General features: G+C 62.7%; 1 protein-coding gene across 1 annotated transcript in view; it reads right to left on the reverse strand.

Annotated features, from left to right (window-relative positions):
• Positions 1–11,886: 11,886 nt before the first annotated feature.
• The window catches only part of NOTCH1 (notch receptor 1), a 35,258-nt gene continuing 28,899 nt past the window's right edge, over positions 11,887–18,245 (reverse strand). Inside the window, exons 29-35 of the mRNA XM_045289354.1 lie at positions 18,031–18,245; positions 17,664–17,751; positions 17,410–17,575; positions 16,874–17,169; positions 15,571–15,718; positions 15,225–15,322; positions 11,887–14,815 (exon numbers count right to left, since the gene is read on the reverse strand). Of these exons, the coding sequence (XP_045145289.1) occupies positions 13,433–14,815; positions 15,225–15,322; positions 15,571–15,718; positions 16,874–17,169; positions 17,410–17,575; positions 17,664–17,751; positions 18,031–18,245 (2,394 nt within the window). The 3' untranslated portion in view covers positions 11,887–13,432. The remainder of the gene's footprint in view (positions 14,816–15,224; positions 15,323–15,570; positions 15,719–16,873; positions 17,170–17,409; positions 17,576–17,663; positions 17,752–18,030) is intronic.

Raw genomic sequence — 18,245 nt, forward strand, 5'->3', positions numbered from 1 at the left:
ACCTGGTGACGGTAGTTCGGGCTGCAGGTGCCCGGGTGCACGTGCTGAGGACGCGCTCTTGCAAAGCGCCCGTTCAGTCTTTCGTTGGCGCCTTTGCGAAGGAAGGAGGGTTTCGCCCTCATGTACACATCCTCTCCTGCACCCCAGTCTCGGCCAACCCGCTCCGGGGTCCCTGCCCACCCCGCACTCTCCTGAGACGGGGCCCTTCTGGGAAAGCAGCCGCCCTCGTCTCTCCCACGCAGCGAGGGGTGCGTTAGAACTGCCGGCCTTTAGGTTGGCGGCCGAGCGCTTTAACCATTGCGCCAAACAGTTGCTGTGGGGTTGAGTCCACCTGATGTCAGAGCCGAGCCCCACCAGGACGCCTGTGCTGTTTTCAGAAGCAAGATGGCCAGGCCTAGCACCCCCAGCCTTTTGGGAAGCAGCTGAGCGTGTGCTCCAGTGCACCCCACCGACTCCTCAAACCATGGAGTCAGTTCCAACTCCCAGCGACCGACAGGACAGGACAGGGAAGACAGCCTCATCTTCCTCCCTCAGAGTAGGTTTCGAACAGCTGACCTTGTGGGTAGCCCAACGTGTAACTCGCTGTCACCAGGCTCCTGGGTGCTCACTAAACGCCCCTGCCTCTCCCTCCAGCCTTCTCATCCTGCCACTCTCTCCACGCTGTGCTGTCACCTCTCCACCGGACCTCCCTCCTGCAGGCTCCCCAGTGTCGGATATGGAGGCTGCCCCCCCCACACACACTCTCAGCACCCCATGCACTCCTCCCCCATAGCCTTTCCTGGCTGGCATAGGGAGGGAAGCGCTGGGCTGCTAACTGTAAGGTCAGTGCTTCTCTCCGTGGGGAGTTGAGGTGGTCTGCTCCCATACAGGTTTATGGCCTCAGAGAATCAATTCAACAATGAGTTGCGTTTTATTCTATTTGGTTTGATCAGCCCTCTGAGCTACAGGGCCCCTCTGCCCAACGAGACAGCTCCCCCCGCTCAGTGGTGAACCCCCAGAAGGCTGGTGGGTGACTCAAGCGACTCCCTGGGACACCACATCAGCCGGCCGGGGCCCTCCCATCACCGCGGCTGCATCCCCAGGTTGGCCAAGCAGGCCACCGTCTGTGTCCTCGTTTTCCAGAGGGGGAAACGGGCCTGCCCCACTCTCCCCCCTCCCTCCCTTTGCCAGACTCCCACCATACTTCTGTGGCTACTGCTCCAGGGCCCGCTGGTGGAGGATGGATGGTGACTCGCTGGAACTTGCTGAATGAGCCCTCACGGCCGGATGTGGAAGCTGGGCTAGAAAGTACCACAGGACCCCTCACGCGATGCCCAGGGAGGGTGCCATACCTACCGCCCTTCGCCAGGCGGATTGTCTTATAGGGCCTGTGTCACGGGAGGAACTCCCACCAAGGGGTTGGGTAGGACCACGCAGACGAGGCATTTGTGACCCATCAAGGGGATTGGGGAGTTGGCTAATAAGTAATGCAAATAAGGTGTGTTTTCAAAACTCACCTGCCATCAAGTCAATGCTGTTCCTAGTGACCCCACAGGACAGGGCAGCACTGCCCCTGTGCGTCTCTGAGACTGTCCCTCTTGGCAGGAGTGGGCAGTCTGTCTTTCTCAGGGGAGAGGCCGGTGATTTCCAACTGCTGGCCCTGCGGTTATTGGCCCAATGTGTAACTGCCGGGCCACCAGGGCCCCCTGTGGTCTTGGCGTCATGCAGATAACGTAGAGGGAGCCCTAACCAGGGAGCTCCGCTGCTGTTCGTAAGGGTGTGTATGGCTAATTCCCCAGAAGTGGACAGGCTGTTCTTAGGCTGGATTGCCTAGGAGTTTGTCTCGCTGGGATCCACGGTCGATGCTCGCGGAAGCAAAGCCCAGGGGATCAGAGGGTGCTGTGGTGCGAGAAGTGTGAAACGTTACTTTGTGGACTGAGAGCGATACGCCTGCGTTGAACCATGGCTCTTTCTTTCATTCCCCGCACGTGCGTGTGAAAGTTGGACACTGAGGCATGACCAAAGAATGGGTGCATGTGAATGAGGTGCTAGGGTGTGAAGACCGCTGGAGATAAGAGTGGATGCCCAGAGAACCAGCCAATCTGTGGTGGACAACGTCCCCTAAAGGCCCGGACAAGGAGACTCCAGGGCTTCTCTGACAGCCTTCAACAGGGGAGCAGGAGAGACCAATCCCTGGGAAAGGGCATCGTGCTTGATCCAGTAGGAAGTCCATGGAAAAGAGGCAGGCCCTCAAGCTGCCTCCCTAACGTGGCTGCAGCCGCGGGACAATGGTGAGGCTGCAGGGCCGGGCGCTGGGCGCTCCGTTGGACATCGGGTCACTGACTGGATGGACCCTAGCAACAGTGCCCTGGGGTGGGGGGCGGTGTCAGTCCTGCCATCCAGCCAGTCCTTAAGGGAGCTACCTCAGAGGGGTCCTGTGGCCACCTAGAGCAAGAGACAGGAGAAGAGCCAGGCCTGGGACCCCTGCTCGGAGAACCTCCTAGGCCAGTTAGGCAGAGAGCTGTCACCAGCGAGTCAGCAGAAGGGAGCGGCGGAAGGAGGAGACGCAGGAGATGGAGCGTGGGCTCCCCACCACCGCCAGGAGCAAGGTGGGGACGGGCAGGGGCAGGAGGGCTCATGGAGCCAGAGAGCTGAGCGCCGGCCTTTCAGGAGGAGGCTTGCTGGGGGAGGGCGGTGGCCCCTGGAATGACGTCTTGGCAGAGCCACAGGGCTTGGTGGCACTTGCCCAAGCAGGGCAGAAGCTGGGCTGAGGGCTCAGACGCCAAAGACCAGGCAGGGACCCTCATGCGGGCACAGCTGGGGAGCTGTTTTGACGGGAGAATATCCCTGGCTGTGGGTTGTAACCTGTTCCCTCCCTAACAAAAACCCCCTTGTTTTGGGTATCTGTAGCTAGTAGTCCTCTCACCCAGCAGAAAAGAAGGTATGGGGCTGGAGCCGCTGGGCCGTTGGTGTAAGAAGCGGTCAGAGGGCTATGGAGAGGGGGCTGCAGGAGCAGTCGGGGTGCCGAGTGGGGCCTTCAGGAGTGGTCAGGGGGTGCAGAAAGGGTTTTGAGGCACGGTCAGGGTGCAGAGGGGGGTCTGCAGGAACCAACCCTGGGCAGTTGATGTGAGTTGAGACCAGAAGGAGTTCTGAGCCCAGGCTTCCTCTAGCTCTGGAGAGGGGCAGAGGGAGAGGCAAACCTCGCTGTTTGCATCCACGCAGTCAGAGCCCCAAGAGGGACCGGAGTTCCGGCCCTTGGCATGTGGCATGGCAGCTGGCCAGCACTAAGCTAACACGTGCCTTTCAGATACCAGGTCCCCCTTGTTCCCACAGCAGTCAGGGAAAGCTGGCCGCTCCTGGTCTGTGTCTCCCAGTGGACAGTCGGCACTGGGCCCTGCTGGCTCCGTCCCAGGAAGTGTCCCGGTCCAGACAGGGAGCTTGGTGAGAAGCAGAGACAGAGACGAAGCCCGACCCGCTCAGCCTCCGCCTGGCTCCTTTCAGCTCCAGGTGCCAAGGGCCCAAGAGCAGGGCGGGTGGCCTTCCCCGCCTCCCACCCAGGAGCCCTGCTGCCATGCCCTGGGTGCAACTTGTAGTGTGTTACTCATCTCTCCCAAGGCCAGGCCTGCACCCTCAGGGCAGGCCAGGCAGGCCTGGTGCAGCCCCCTTGCAGGCCTGGCAGTGTTGCTAAGCGTGCACTTTGTGTCCCATGCCACTGCATGGACACTAAGGGAAGGGATGGACCAGCCACGCCCCCACTTCAGGAGGGCGGGCAGGGGAGCTGAAGACTCTGCCTTTGCCTCTCCCACCTCCTGCCAAATCCCCAGGCCCAGCCAGCCCTCTGGGTGGGGGGGAAAGGGGGGCGGGGGGTCCTGGGTGCCTGGAGCTCAGAGCTTTGGTTACAAAGCTGCAGCTCAGGGCGGTGTGCCCATGGGCTTCATCAGCCTCTCTGGGCCTCGAGTCCTCACTGCGGGACACATGAGAGTTGGCATCCCCTGCGTTTCTGGCTGGGGACCCTTGTCTGGGGGTGCCAGGCTAGGAGTTGGATCCAGACTCTGGCAACAAACGTGGACTGGGACTACGCTGGGACATAGGGTGGGGCCCACAGTGGATCAGAGGGCTTTTGCCTAGAAGGAGCTGGTCCCTCACTGCCCCTCCCCTCTCCGTTCTCTAAGGAGCCCAGGTGGTGCAGAGGGCGAGACCGTCGTGGAGCCCCGTGGGGCAGGTCTCTTCCCAGTGACTCTGTCCTAGGTGGTGAGGCTCAGACGCCACCACCTTGTCCACACCCTGCGGTCATGTAGTCACATTTTCCAAAGCTTCTGGGACACGAGGTTTCTGAGGAGTCTGGGTGCATGTGCCGGCACCACGTCAGGCTGGGGCAGGAGGCTGGGCGTCCTGGACGAGGTGCAAGGCCTTTGAGAGTGGGCTGTGCCAGGGGCACTGAGGTGGGTTTTGAGAGGAGGAGCCGCCTGATCAGTGCCTGAAACATCCGCTTCCACCAGAAGGTTGGTGGTTCCAGCCCACAGTGACCCCATGGGAGGAAGCCAGGGCGGTCAGTGTCTGCCGAGCGGACGGCCTCCGGGCCCGTGGCCAGTGCTGCTCTGTCCTTGGGGTGGTTCTCCCAGGACCGGAGAGTCTCCATGTGCAGCCCACGTCGGAGCAGCCTCGGCACAAAAGAACAGTGCACAACCATCCAGGGACAGGCTGGGCTTTTCAGTCCCACGTTGTCATGTGCCGGATACATTCAACTCAGAACCATGCCGATGCCGGCTCACAGCGCCCCTCCAGGGTGGAGCTGCCCCTGTGGGTTTCCCAGACAGTCACTCTAGACAGGAGCAGAAACCCCCCTCTTTCTCCCTTGGAGCATCTGGTGGTTTCCAACTGCTGACCTTGCAGTTAGCAGCCCAGCGTGTAACTGCATGACACCAGGGCTGGGTCAGTAAAATACATTATTTACCGTGAGCTTCGCTTCACCTGGTGGCATGTGGTCTGAGTCCCTAGGTGGGGCTTTGGGGGGCGGACATCAAGGCTACTACAGGTCCACCATGGTTCTCCCTGGCTCACCGACACCCCGTTACCCTTGTGGGTGGTGGTGAGAGGGCTGTCCCCACCAGGAGGACACTTAGAATTGCCTTGTGGCCTGAGGGTCTGCTGTGGAAGGGGCACGGGGTGGGGGTGCGGGCAACAAGCTCTGCAGATTGAAGTGTGCCTCACTCCCCAGCGCCCCGTAGCAGTGGCGAGTGCTGGCCGGCGCCCCCACCTCTCTGATGGGAGCACAGCAGGGGAAACGTAATGTCCACATCAACAACGCGGAAAAGACCAGCCTGACCTCCCAGTCTGACTGAGATCCCACGATGGCGGACCCTACACACCCCTCAAGAACTGAGGTGGCCACCCCAGAGTGCACTGCTGCCAGGTGGCAGCCACACGTGAGGAGCGTCCTCCGCACAACAGCCAGGCTGAGACCCCGACCGAGGGAAGGGGCAGGAGGACCACTGGTCTGGGCGTGGGGAGAGGCAGGATGAATGCTGTCCTGGTGAGGGTCCCACCAGTGTTGGGGCAGAAACCTGCACAGTGCCAGTCAGCTGAGCAAGAGGTGGGAGGAGTCGGACCTGAGTGGAGAGGGGGGCGGTGTGCCTGAAGCTGGGGTTGTGGAAGGCCCTGGGTGGGGGGGCTGTAGGGCGCCCCTGGATGGAGGAAGGGAAGAGCCAGCCCCTGCATGTTGGGGCACCAGTGGTCAGACTCAGGGTGAGTATACTGGCCAGCCCAGGGTCTGCTGGGCAGGGGACGGGGAGCTCATTGCCCACTGGCCTGTCTTCCGAGTTTGCCTTCCAGCCACACCCACGGATGGACACCACCATGTGGCCACTGCTCTAGCAGGTCAGCTAGTGCTGAGGCCCCATGCGGGGGCTGGGGCCAGCACCACATCTGTCTGGTCTGTCCAGTCTGTCCAGGTCTCCCAGTCTGGTGAAGAATACCTGTCACTGCTGGCCAATGTGAGGCTTTGGCCTGGCCGGGCAGTCCTCCCCTGGGCAGCCACAGCTCCCAGCCCACATGACTTCGGAGGGCAGCAAGGGTGGTACGACAAGCTGAGAGTGGGCAGAGGGAAGCTGGGGCAGAGCATACACACCTCCAAGCCCCCTCCCCTGCCCACACGGGACATCATCCCTGAGTGGCCCCATCTCCCGAGAGCTTTGTCCCAGGAGGGACGGAGGCCAGTTTAGAAGAGCCCACTTTGACCAGGCCCTGGGGAAGGACGGGGTGCTGGTCTAAGCAAAGGGAGGACGCGGAGGCCCAACGGGAGCAGCTGTGAGGAGGGCGGGCACCTGGGGCGGCCGTGGGCTGGCACTGACTCGATGGCACCTACCACAAGGGAGGGTCTGGGCTTTGGGCTGCTACCCTCCAAGTCGGCGGTTCAAACCCACCAGCTGCTGGGTGGGAGAAAGATGCGGTCGTCGGCTCCCACAGAGACTGACGACTGTGGAGTCAGCGTGGGCTCGATGATTGTGGCTGCAGTTTGGACGAGACGTTGGGCTTGGAGTCCATGATGTGGGAATAGATCTCACTTTTGGGGGGGTTGGGATGAGGTGGCCCAGTTTTATGTGTGAGAAGGACTTGCATTTTAAGGGATTCGGTGGGTGGTGGGGGACTGTTAGGGGCTGAACTGCATCCTCCCCAAAGATATGTTGGCGGCTTGGCCTCCAGTACCTATGTGGACAGGGCCTCGGCAGGGGTCAGCAGCCCGGAGCAGAGCGGGCTGGGCCCTGATCCCATCGGAGTGGAGACTTTCAAAGAGGACACACCCAGGCAGAGATGGGGGCCAGGCTGCCACCAGGCCAAGAGCCTCCAGGGCCCGTGGAGGGAGCCCCGCCCTGCCTGTTCCCGGCCCTCTAAGTGCAAGCAAGGAAGCCTGTTGTTTGAAGAGCCATGTTTGATTCCTGCAGCCCCAGAAAAGTTCTGTTTTGGTTTTTTTTTTTAATTACATTTTTTCTGGATCAGCTAATGACCTGCATGTCCACTCGTGCATTTCTCAGCTGCCTGTTTTTACCAACTACGAATTGGGCTGTGACCTGCAGGCCAGCAGCCCGGGTACCACCTGCCCCGAGGCAGGCAAAGAGGAAGCTTTCAACTCCAGTCTGAACCCGTCCTAGAGGGTCGCCGGGAATGATAAAGGGCTTCTTCTCCCCGCAACCAGCCCTGCTCGCTCTCGCACAGTGCCACCCTAGGCTCGCTGGCTGTGAACTCCCCCCTGGGCTGGTAGAAATCGCCTGCCTTCTTTCTGTTGGTGCTCTGACCTGTCCGTCCGCCTGTGTGTCAGTGCTTCTGCGGGTCCAGTGCGAGCCTTACCCATTTCTCCCCTCACCCTCCACTTCCTTGCCCTGCGCCCCACTGAACCTACTGCCAGGCAGACCAGCCTCCTGTGGGGTGGAAACTTCTCGATTGCTTTCTTTTACGGCCGTGGTCCCAGACGCACTGTCCCCATGGCGTGACCGCCTTCACTCAGCAGCCACGTCACACGCTGCCTGACAGCTTTGCCGCGCCCGGCCCGAGTGTGCCCTCGGCTCCCCTACTGCAGCGCGCACACACCTGCTCCTGTTTTGCTCCCTATTGTCAACCTGTGGGTCGTGACCCCTTTGGGGGTCAAACAACCCTTTCACAGAGGTCGCCCGATTCATCACAGTAGCAAAATGATAGTGATGAAGTAGCAACGAAAATAATGTTACGGTTGGGGGGGGGGTCACCACCACATGAGGAACTATGAAAGGGTGGCGGTGTGGGGAGGGTGAGAACCACTGCTGTCGGGCGTCTGTGGGCAGACACGGCTGGCCCCAGAGGCTCCTGGTCCTGGCTGGTTGAGGAAGCTCCACACCGCTTCCCACTGCGACCGCAGCCCAACCATCACCTCCCCAGCAGTGTGTGAGGGCTCCACTCTCTCCATACCCTTTCTACCTTTTGCTGTATGTGTGTGTGCATGTGCCTGTATGTATATATGTGCGTGCCCGTGTGTCTGTGTTTGTGTGCGTGTATGTATGTGCATGTGTGTGTCTATCCGTGTGTGTTTATGTGTACATGTCCATGTATGTGTGTTTGTGTGTGTGTGCACGCATTGTGTGTACGTGTATGTGCATGTATGTGTGTGGGGGGTCTAGTTCTGGCATCGGTCCTCCGAGAGGTGGGCTCGGCGTTGTTTTGAGCTGCGGCTCTCCTGCGGCTACTGAAGGTGAGCATTTCTTCCTGGACCCACTGGCCGCCCGATGTCCTCTTGGCTAACCAATGTGTTCATGCGGCCTGCCCGTTTTCTATGGGATTGTCGTTGTCTTGTTGAGATTTACTGCAGACCCTGGAGGACAGTCCTTGACCTTCCCTGTCGGAGGGCCCTTCTGCCCTTGTTTGCTGGTCTCCTGATGCCCACTGATGACCTGCCTTCTGCAGTGGATGAACGGTTTCCACCTTGGCTGATGGCTGCCGTTGGGAAGGTGCAGCCTTTGAGCCCAGTCTCCTGCTCTGTACAGCGGGAAGGGTGACGTGCAGGTGCAACTGGCGGACCCGACTGAAGGAGCGCACGAGGGCACTGGCGGCCGCTGCCAGCAGAGGGGGGCAGAGAGCTGCTGGGCGCCCGGCCGCCCTGGCTCCTCCGGGGTCTGTCCCAGTCTCCTCCCAGCCCCAGAGCCCCACGGGGCTGGGGCCTGCTGGGGTGGCTCTGTGAGGGGTCCCGCCCACCATGCCAGCTCCCTTCCTGTGAGCCCTGATTTCTCCTGGCACACAGAAGGAAATGGGGTGGTCGAGAGGAAAGAGGTCTTTCCTAAGACTTGGTTTATTTTTTTTCAGTGAAGAAATGCCCAAACAGCGACAAACACTGTGCTGCCCAACGGACTGCCCCTCCACGGCAGCCCCTCCCTCGCCTGCAGCCAGACGCTGGGCGCCCACGCCGGCCCACAGAGGCAGGCACACCCACACGGTTGGGAGGCGGATGTTTTCGGCTGAGGCTCCATGAGGCCTGTTGACAAACTCCCCTGACCCCGGAGTGGGCGGTGGAACACAAACTGCGCTCTCCTGCATAGACCAGAAAAGCCCACCCGCAGCCCAGCCCTGCCCGGCTCAGCCAGCGACTGAGGCTGTCCATCTTTCAAATGTGCAGACAGCCTCATTTTCTCCCTCAGAGGGGGCGGCCGGCGGGGTGGAGTCTTTGAACCGCCAACCTTGTGGCTGACGGTCCAAGGCGCTCTCTAGCCGGGGCTCCTGGGGTCTCTGTCTGCCCTTGCTAGACGCGAGTCAGTTCCGACCCAGAGCGGGCCCCTCGTACAGCAGCAGGGAACTCCGCCCGGCCCTGTGCAGCCTCACCCTCGTTCCAAGGCCTGAGCCCGTTGTTGCAGCCACAGTGTCCGTCCATCTGCCCGAGGGCCTCCCTCTTCGCTGCCCCTCACTTTACCACGCACGATGCCCCTCTCCAGGGCCTGGTCTCTCCTGACAGCACACCCAAAGGACGTGAGACGCAGTCTCACCATCCTTGCTCTAAGGAGCCCTCTGGCCATGCTTGCTCCGGGACGCAGAGATCTCCTGCGTGGGAGGAGAGAACCGGCCGCTAAGCCACCGCCAGCCACCTCTGAGGAATCGGCTCCCAGCCAGACAACAGACAGGCCTGTCAGTGAAGAGCCATCAGCTTCCAGGAGCCCTAAAGGCAGCCTTTTCCCAGAGCTGAGCCCTGCGGGGTGGGTGGGAGAGGCAAGGAAGGGCTGGGGGCATGGGACCCCCTGGAGAAGCCGGGAGAGCGTTGCTGCCCCAGGGAGCTATGTCCTGCGTCCAGAAAGACAACGCGCCCAGCCCATCAGACGGAAACGGAATCTGCTCTGCCAGCTTCCACCGGACGGCAATAAAACGTCCACCCCAGGACGCTTTGTTGGGGGCAGCCGGGCCCATCAGCTCTGAGCCCCAGCACCCGGGTCGAAGGCAGCAGGGAGTACCGCCCGCCCCACGCCAGCCTCACCGTGGTGCTAATGTTGGAGCCCCTGGCGGCGGCCACTGTCCACCTGCCTCGTGGAGGGCCTTCCTCGTTTCCGCTGCCACGCACGAGGTCCTGCCCTGGGACTGCCCGCTCTTGTTCACGGACACGCTACAGAAAACACCGGGCTGCTGACGGTGCCCGGCTCGCCCCGTGGCCCAGGAGCAGCCCACGTTCAAGGTGGGGGAGGATGTTGCCGGTGCCTCTGCCCAAGGCTGTGCATCCCGTGGCCTCCTGTTCTGCAGGGAGCGGCTAGAACGTCCTAAGTTGCATGCAGGGCCCACACAGCCTATTGCTCTTCTCTCCAAAGGTGACCCAGCCACCCCTCCCTCATGTCTGAACGGGAGGGGGTCTAAGGGGCGGCAGGAAGCTGGGGCTGGGGCACCTGAGGACAGGCAATGCTTGGGCATCTGGAAGGCATGGCAGGGCCCCAGGCTGGGGAGCCCTGGGGGACTGGCCAGGGCCAGCTGCACATGAGGTGTGTGGTGAGCAGGTTGGTACCCCCACCCCTGCCCCCACAGGACCGACCAGCTAGGGTGACCTTACCTGGCTCTCCCGGATGCCCTCCCCCAGAATGGACAGTCCAGTCTGGGCTGAAGCCTGCATGGTTTCAGCTCTGAGGGGCAGGGCCAGTCCCCAGCAAGCCTGCTCTATTCTTAGGCTCCTAGGTCAGCGGTTCTCCGGGTCACTGGGGACCCAACGGGCTTGTCCCCTCTCTAAAGGGTCTGTGGCCCGGCTGTGGGAGCCCCCAGGAAACTTCCTGACTGTCTGTGTTTAGAAGAGTTCATTGAGGTGAAACGTAGAAGCCCAGGTAACAACGGACAATCCCGTGACACGGCTCCAAAGGCCGTCCCCAGCAGGGATCTCCGTCCTACTGAGGCACAGTCCTCCTCCCGTTGGCCAGGCCATCTCTGAGTGACCTGCTCAGGGCTTCTCACCATACTGGCACCTCCTCTTGCTCTGTGCCGGGTGCCCTGTCTGAGCAGGGTGCCCCTCCCCCCGTATCTAAGGGACCCCCGTCGTGTGGCAGCCCTGCCGGTGGATACCAGGGGTGTGTGCCACAGTGACTCTGGGATCCTGAGCCCCGCTGTCATCTTTGGGGACACACCCACGAGTGGATTATGGGGTGCCGGGGTTCTTGGGCTCCACAGTCCAGGATGAGCCCTCCCCAAGGACAGTCCCTGCGCCCAGAATCTTTCCTAGTGTCACAGGTCCAGATTCGTGGCCAGGGAGGGGAGCCCAAAGCCCCCAGCGGGTGCTGACTCACAGCGACGCTGCAGGACAGAGTGGCGCTGCCCTGTGGGTTTGCGGGACCCCGACCCTTTATAGGAGCAGAGACCCCATCTTTCTTCCGAGGGGCGGCTGGCTGGTGGTTTCCAACTGCTGACCCCCAAGCCCAGCAATTCCTTGGCTCACAATTGTCCTGAGCAGCAAGGGACATGTCCAACTCCCCTTTGTCACTTTGGTGTGGAGCAAGCCATCTGCTGGCAGCCCGAATGTGTGAGGCAGGGGGACAAAGGTCTTGGTGTCCAGGGCACAGGTGTGGGAGCACATGGGGGTGCCTGGCAGGGAGAGGGAGCCCTCACCTGCAGTACCTGAGTGAAGGAGCATGAGCCACACTGTCCCCACATCCTCCCACAGCACGGCTCTCAGGTCAGCCCTGTCCTGGGCTCAAGACTCCGCCTATCATGGGGCTCCTAGGATGGCCATCGGGGACTTCATCCAAGTGGCATTATAGCTCCTCTGGGACCCACCGTCCCCTACTTCCCTACCGGGGCCTGGCCCAAGCTTGTCCCCAAACTTCTAGACACAACTTGGGCCCCTGGACATCCTTGCAGCCAATGAGGGCAGCTGTGGCTACCTCAGCGCAGAAGCAACACCCCCAAAAATGAGCCCAGGTCATAGCCTAGTTTAACAAAATCTCGATGGCCGCTGCATCGCTTTATTGCAAATCACTTAACAAAAGAAGACGGGTGGGGCGGGATATACATCATTCGCCTACAGTTTTACATGTAGGTAACTTTTAAAAGCCTCCTTTTCCTGTAAACTATTTCCAGAAGACATGGGAAGGTTGGACATCTCATGCTGAGGCTGGTCGTGCCCCCCCACCAGGAGGGGCAGGCAGCACCCCTGGAGGCTGGGAGGGGAAGCCCACCCACAGGGCAGCCTGGTGCCGCCCCTCCAGTGCTCCCAGGACCTGTAGTCCAGCAGGGGGGGAAGGGGGGCAGGGCCCGGCCTCATGGGCCCAGACTTGTCCTGACACCCTTGTTGTCGTCTCCAGATTTTTTAAAACAAAATCCACCTTTAAAAAATATATTTACAGACATTTAACTGCCACAGGCTCATACTCGGTAACGTGAGAACACCCTCTTCCTGCACGCGCCCCTCTGAACCAGGGGGGCAGCTCTCCCAGCAGGTGCCACACACTGGGGAGCACCTTTGCCAGCCCCCACGAGCCGAGGCTGGGCACAGCTGCTGGGCAGGGACTGCGGACACCAGCCTGTCCCAGGCTCTCTGGTACACTCGTTCCCCATGAAAACAGAAACTGCTCAAAGTCAGGGCCCTACAGCAGGCCCACAGGTGGCCAGTCCCCCACCTGCAACCCTGGGCCACCTGTGCATGAGGAGGGTCTTCAGGGCAGCTGACACTCTCCCCACCAGAGGATGGGCTCCGACCGATGGGTCCTCCTGGACCTGCCCCACCCTCACAAGTCACCCAGGGTGGGGCAGCTTCTAGAGAAACTTGCACGCTCAGGGAACAACTTCATAATACTGGTGCCGAAACGACGATTCCACGACCGGTACCCAGAAACACACTCTCACTGCACCCCAAGAACACATCAGAAAAAGCACGTTTGGGGAAAAAACAGCGCCTCACTTGAGGCCCACCTGGGGGTCTGGTTTCAGGTGCATGGAGTCCTGGTGCCGCAGGTGTGGAGGGCGGACCGCCCTCGTGCCTCTCCAGGCACAGGTGGTGTAGGCGGGTCACCTCCCAGGCTCCAGGGACCTCAGGAGTTTTTTGGACTATGCTGGTTAAACTCTCTTCCTCCAACACCATTTTTTTCGGGGGGGCAGGAGGACGTTGAAGCCAGAAATCAATAAATAAACGGCATTTATAAATCCAGAATCCTTGTTCCTATTTACAGACACGTCACGAGCCTCTTGGTTCCACGCGGGAGAATCCAGACCCTGAGAACGGCTGGTTCCTCGGGACCGGGCGAGCCCCTGCGGACCCAGGAACCAGCGCGTATAAATAAAACGGCAGTGTGGCCACAGGCACAACCGAAGTCCGTCAATAAATACTAAAAAAAAAGCAGAAGCAAAAACTGTGAAAATGCATCTCCCTCTCCTTTCTGGTAACAACGCGCTAGCTCTCCCCGGGTGCCGGGCTGGGCTGCTGTGTCCGGCTGCTGGGCCAGGCAGGGCCAGGCAGCAGGGGTCCTGGCCAGGCGGCCATTTACTTAAAGGCCTCTGGAATGTGGCTGAGCTGGGACTGCAAGCTGGTGGGCGGGCTGGAGATGCCCTCGGACCAGTCGGAGAGGTTGGAGTGTGGGGACGAGCTGGACCACTGGTCCGGGGACTCGGGGGACGGCGTGAGGAAGGGGTGCTCGGGCACCTGCAGCTGGTGGCTGGGCGTGTTGTCCGTGGGCGAGGAATAGCTGTGTTGCGAGGGTGGGGTCAGGAATTGGGCGGTGGTCAGGGGCGGGGCCAGTGCGGTGGGCAGGACCTGGCTGTCCTGTGGCAGGATGGTATGCGCCACCAGGCCGCTGGGGCCCAGCGGCTGCACGTCCGCCTGGCTGGGCTCGCCTCCCAGAAAGCCCCGGCCCATGTGGCTGCCGGCCGCCGAGCTCACACTGAGGTGGGGCTGTGGGGGCTGCTGCATCTGCAGGCTTGGGGGCGGCGGCTGTGGCTGCTGGGCGGGCACCAGGTGTGGCTGGGCGGTCAGCCGCGAGGTGGGTAGGCCCTGGTAGCTCACCATCTGGGAGAGGCCGCTATGCAAGGGGCCCATCACGCTGTGCTGGAGGGCGGCTGCCTGTGGGCTCAGGGTGCCCGCCGCAGAGCGCAGCGGGGCGTACTGGCTGGGTGCCCGGCTGTGCTGGGGTAGCCGGGACAACCACTCACATGGCCCCCCGAGGCTGGCGGCCCCACCCACAGTGAAATTCACAGCACCCCCACCAGCACCAAGCACCGAGTTGGTGCTGGGGGCCACGGGCAGGTGGGAGAGGCGGGGCGGCCCAGCCTCGAAGGCCAGCCGCCCGCCCCCCCCAAGTGCAGCCAGCTCGGGCTTAGCCGCCAGGTTCAGGTGTGCGAGGCCCAGAGGGGCGTCGGCCATGCCCGGCAGGTGGCTGAGCGGCAGGGACTGGGCCGACTGGAACGGGGAGGGCAGCAGGGGCGGGGAGGCCACATCCGACAGGTAGCCGTGCGGCGATTCCAGAGAGTCCACGGGGGACAGCACGCCGGCACCGTCGGGTGCCTTCTTGCGCCGGGCCTTGAGCTCCTTGGCCTCCTTGCCAGCCCCGGCCAGGCCCTTGGTGCTGGCTTTGCGGACCTTCTTTCCCGGCCCGGCCGGCTTCAGGTTGCCCAGGTAGCCGCTGGGGGAGCAGAGGGTGGGCGACAGGGCAGGCGGGCCACCGGGGCCGGCACCGTGCAGCTGTGGGCTGCGGGCCAGGCTGTGCTCATCCAGGAGCCGCACGATGTCGTGGTGCACCCGCTCCTGGGCGATGTCCCGGGGCAGCCGGTCCATGTGGTCCGTGATGTCGCGGTTGGCGAAGTGGTCGAGCAGCACCTTGGCCGTCTCGTAGCTGCCCTCTCGGGCGGCCAGGAACAGCGGGGTCTCCTCCTGCGGACACAGGCAGTGAGCACCTGTGCGGCTCCTCCCCCTCCCCTCTCCCACCGCGGGGCCAGGCTTGGGGCCCATCTGCCGGCTGCCTCATCTGGAGGCAGAGCCCCCTCACCGTCCAGGGCCCACCCTCTCCCCCGGCCTCCACAGCTGAGGGTCCAGGGTGAGGCTCAGGGGCAGGGATGGGTCAGCTGTCTAACTGCCAGGCAGGGTGGGCAGACACACTGCCTACCTGTGTACCCAGGAATCTCACTCGGACCGGAAGCACCGTCACGCTACGGGTCAGGAAACTGAGGCCCGGAGGGGCAGGGCTGTAGGGGCTGTGAACTGGGCCCACTCCTTGCTGCCCAGACCCCAGGAGCTCAGCCACCTGCTTGCCAGCCCCAGGGTGGGGGGTGCTCAGGCCCACCTTGTTGTTCTGCATGTCCTTATTGGCCCCATTCTTGAGCAGGATGACGGCGGCATCCACGTTGTTCACGGCGGCGGCCCAGTGCAGCGCTGACTTGCCTGCAGGGCAGAAAGGCAGTGGGTAGAGTGGCCTCAGTCCGGCATTTCCGGCAGAGTACCGGTGGCGGTGGTGTAACTAGCGGCTGTGCGCCGGACTGGATCCCCATGGCTGTCAGTTGGAACACCAGCAGCAAGTCGGGAGAAAGACGGGGCGTTTGACTCCCGCCGAACAGAGACCGTCTCGGAAACCCAGAGGGGCCGCTGTGGGTCAGTACTGGCTCCCTGGCAGCAAGTGCCCCAGGGCTCACCCAGGTCATCGGCGGCGTTGACGTCGGCGTGGGAGTTGATGAGGTCCTCCAGCATGCCCTCCACGGCCAGGCGGGCGGCCAGGATCAGCGGTGTGGTGCCGTCATGCATGCGAGCGTCCAGGTCTGTGGCTCGGTTCCGGATCAGGATCTGGGCGGGTCGTGGGATGTCAGATGGCGTCCAGTGGGCTTTACGGGCCCCCTGGGGGCCTATGGAGCCCACTGGATGACCTCCAGATCCCAACAAGGCCCATCTCTCCAGGCCAGTTGCCGAGTCCCTCCCAGACAGCTCATGGGGACAGCAGGGACCGACTATGGCCTCATGAGCGTCCCCTGAGCCCACAGCAGGGACACAGCCAGGCTCTGACCTGGCTACGCCACCCAGGGGACACCACCGCACCCCACAACACCGAGCCCTGCGGGCAGCGGTTACAGGGCCCCCACCACGTCAGGAAGGGGTTTGTGTTTGCCGGTGACTGGGGAGCAGAAGCACCCCAGAGCTGCACGCTCGCACCCTGGGAGTGGATGCCAGGGGGCAGGGCGGGCGGGGGTGCAGGGAAAGGGCCTGCCTGGGTGTGCCTGGTCACCCCTTTGCCCAAGCCCACTTCTCGTTCCTGACAATCACTTGAGCTCAAGATTATTGGCAAACGGAAGGCCCCACATGGTTCCCCTGGTGGTGGGGGTGGGGGTGGGGGATGGAAGCAAAGGCTGCCTCAGCCTGGGCCCCGGAGACCCAGCTTCCAACCGCCTCCAGCAGCCGCGGGGGCCCAGCAGCGGGAGCCCCGGCTGTGCTGGCTGCCAGTCTCCCGGCTGCCTCTCCCTGCCTCCAGCATCGCCTCCGGCCACAGCCCCCGCCTCTCTTTGCCATGCGTCCAGGGGGAGGGCGAGGAGGTTGCAGGGCTGAGGCCAGGGTCACAGGGCGGGGGTGGGCGGCCTCACTGCAGCCCCCAGATCCTCGCTGCCCCACCCCGGCTGGGACTTCCCAGATGACCCCAGCTAGGTACCCAAAGTTCTGCAGTGGCAACTCCTGGACCCTTGGGAAGCCCTCGTCTTTTGCTATGCTAATGAGGCCAAGAGGGTGGAGCGGCATAAACCCTAAACCAAATCCTTTTGAGTGGAGGGCCAGGTTGGGGGTGGGTGGCGGGGACAGAAGTCCATGACAAAAGGTAGGGGGGCATGGTGGAGTGCATGGGGGCCTCTGTGAGACCCCAGGCCTTGCGATGGCCTCAGGACCAGGAGTGGGTCAAGGGGGACTGGACACAGCTGAGCCTGGCGGCCTGCCCGCGGCTACTTCGCGGCACCTCACCTGGAAGACACCCTGTGCGTCTGCGGACACGGCAGCGTGCAGTGGGGTCCGCCCCATGTTGTCCTGGATGTTGGCGTCCGCGCTGGCCTCCAGCAGGCGCTTGGCGGCGTCCGAGCGTGAGTAGCGGGCAGCCAGGTGCAGGGCGGTCTCGCCGGTGCGGTCGGTCTGATTGTGCAGGCTGGCGCCCTGGTAGATGAAGTCGGATATGACAGCAGGGGTGTCCTCCTCCTCCTCGCTGTTGCCCGTCTCCAGCCCCCCGCCGCTGCAGGAGGCGATCATCAGGGGGGTGAAGCCGTCTGCAGGAGGGGTGGAGAGAGGTGACTCACCTGGGATGGACGGAGGCCCCCTGCCCATGAGTAGCGCTCAGCCTCCAACCTTGATGAGGCAGGTGAGAACAGGCTGCCAGGCACCGGGCAGGGCAGGGGCCAGTGGGGTGGCTGGAGAGGTGGGTACTGGCAGGTGAACAGGTGGGCGGATGAGTGAAGGGCTAACAGGTGGGCGGCAGGGGGATGGATGAGAGCCGGGCTGGAGCTGACCTGGCCCCCGGACGTTGACATCCATGCAGTCGGCTTCGACCTCACCCTGGGGCGGTGTGGGGGCCATGGCAGACACGCGCAGGTCCGCGGCATCCAGGTGCTGTTGTGTCCACTGACGGTGGTCCGTCTGGTCGTCCAGGTCGGGCAGGACCACCTGCTCTTCGAACTACCGGGTGGTGAGCAAAGAAAGGTCAGGGGCCATGTGGGCACAGGAGCGCCACGACCGTCCGCTCCCCGGCCGGCCGTCTACTCACCCGGAACCTCTTGGGATCCAGATCCTCATCTCCCCACTCATTCTGGTTGTCATCCATGAGGCCGCCATCAGAAGCATTCTTCAGGGGCCTGTGGGCGGGGCAGGAGCAGTGGTTACTGGGGCAAGGTTTGTGGTGGGGGCCTGGTCAGGGGAGGGGCGGGCAGATCCTTCTAGATCATGCCGTGGAGAATCCTGGGTCTGGGAGCCATCCCTAGTGTGGGCGGGGGGTGCCAGGCTCCCCCAAAACATGCTGGAGGGCCATGGACATGGGGGGCCTGGCCCTCCTGGAGATGGACACCAAGTCCCACCCAGGCCAGCAGAGAGGGCCTGCAGGTGTGCGGCTCCTGGGGATCCCGGCCCTCACTTACTTGAGGCCCACGGAGTCCTCACCCAGGGGCTCCCGCCGCTTCTTCTTGCTGGCCTCCGACACTTTGAAGCCCTCGGGGAACCAGAGCTGACCGTGCTGCCGCCGCCGCTTGCGGGAGAGCAGCACCCCGCAGCCCAAGAAGGCCAGCAGCACGAAGGCGGCGGCCGCCACGTACATGAAGTGCAGCGGGGCGGGCGGCGGCGGCTCCACGCTCTC

Source organism: Echinops telfairi, unplaced genomic scaffold, assembly GCF_000313985.2.
Source record: "Echinops telfairi isolate 266 unplaced genomic scaffold, ASM31398v2 ScPeMD7_25;HRSCAF=90, whole genome shotgun sequence".
Lineage (NCBI taxonomy): Eukaryota > Metazoa > Chordata > Mammalia > Afrosoricida > Tenrecidae > Echinops > Echinops telfairi.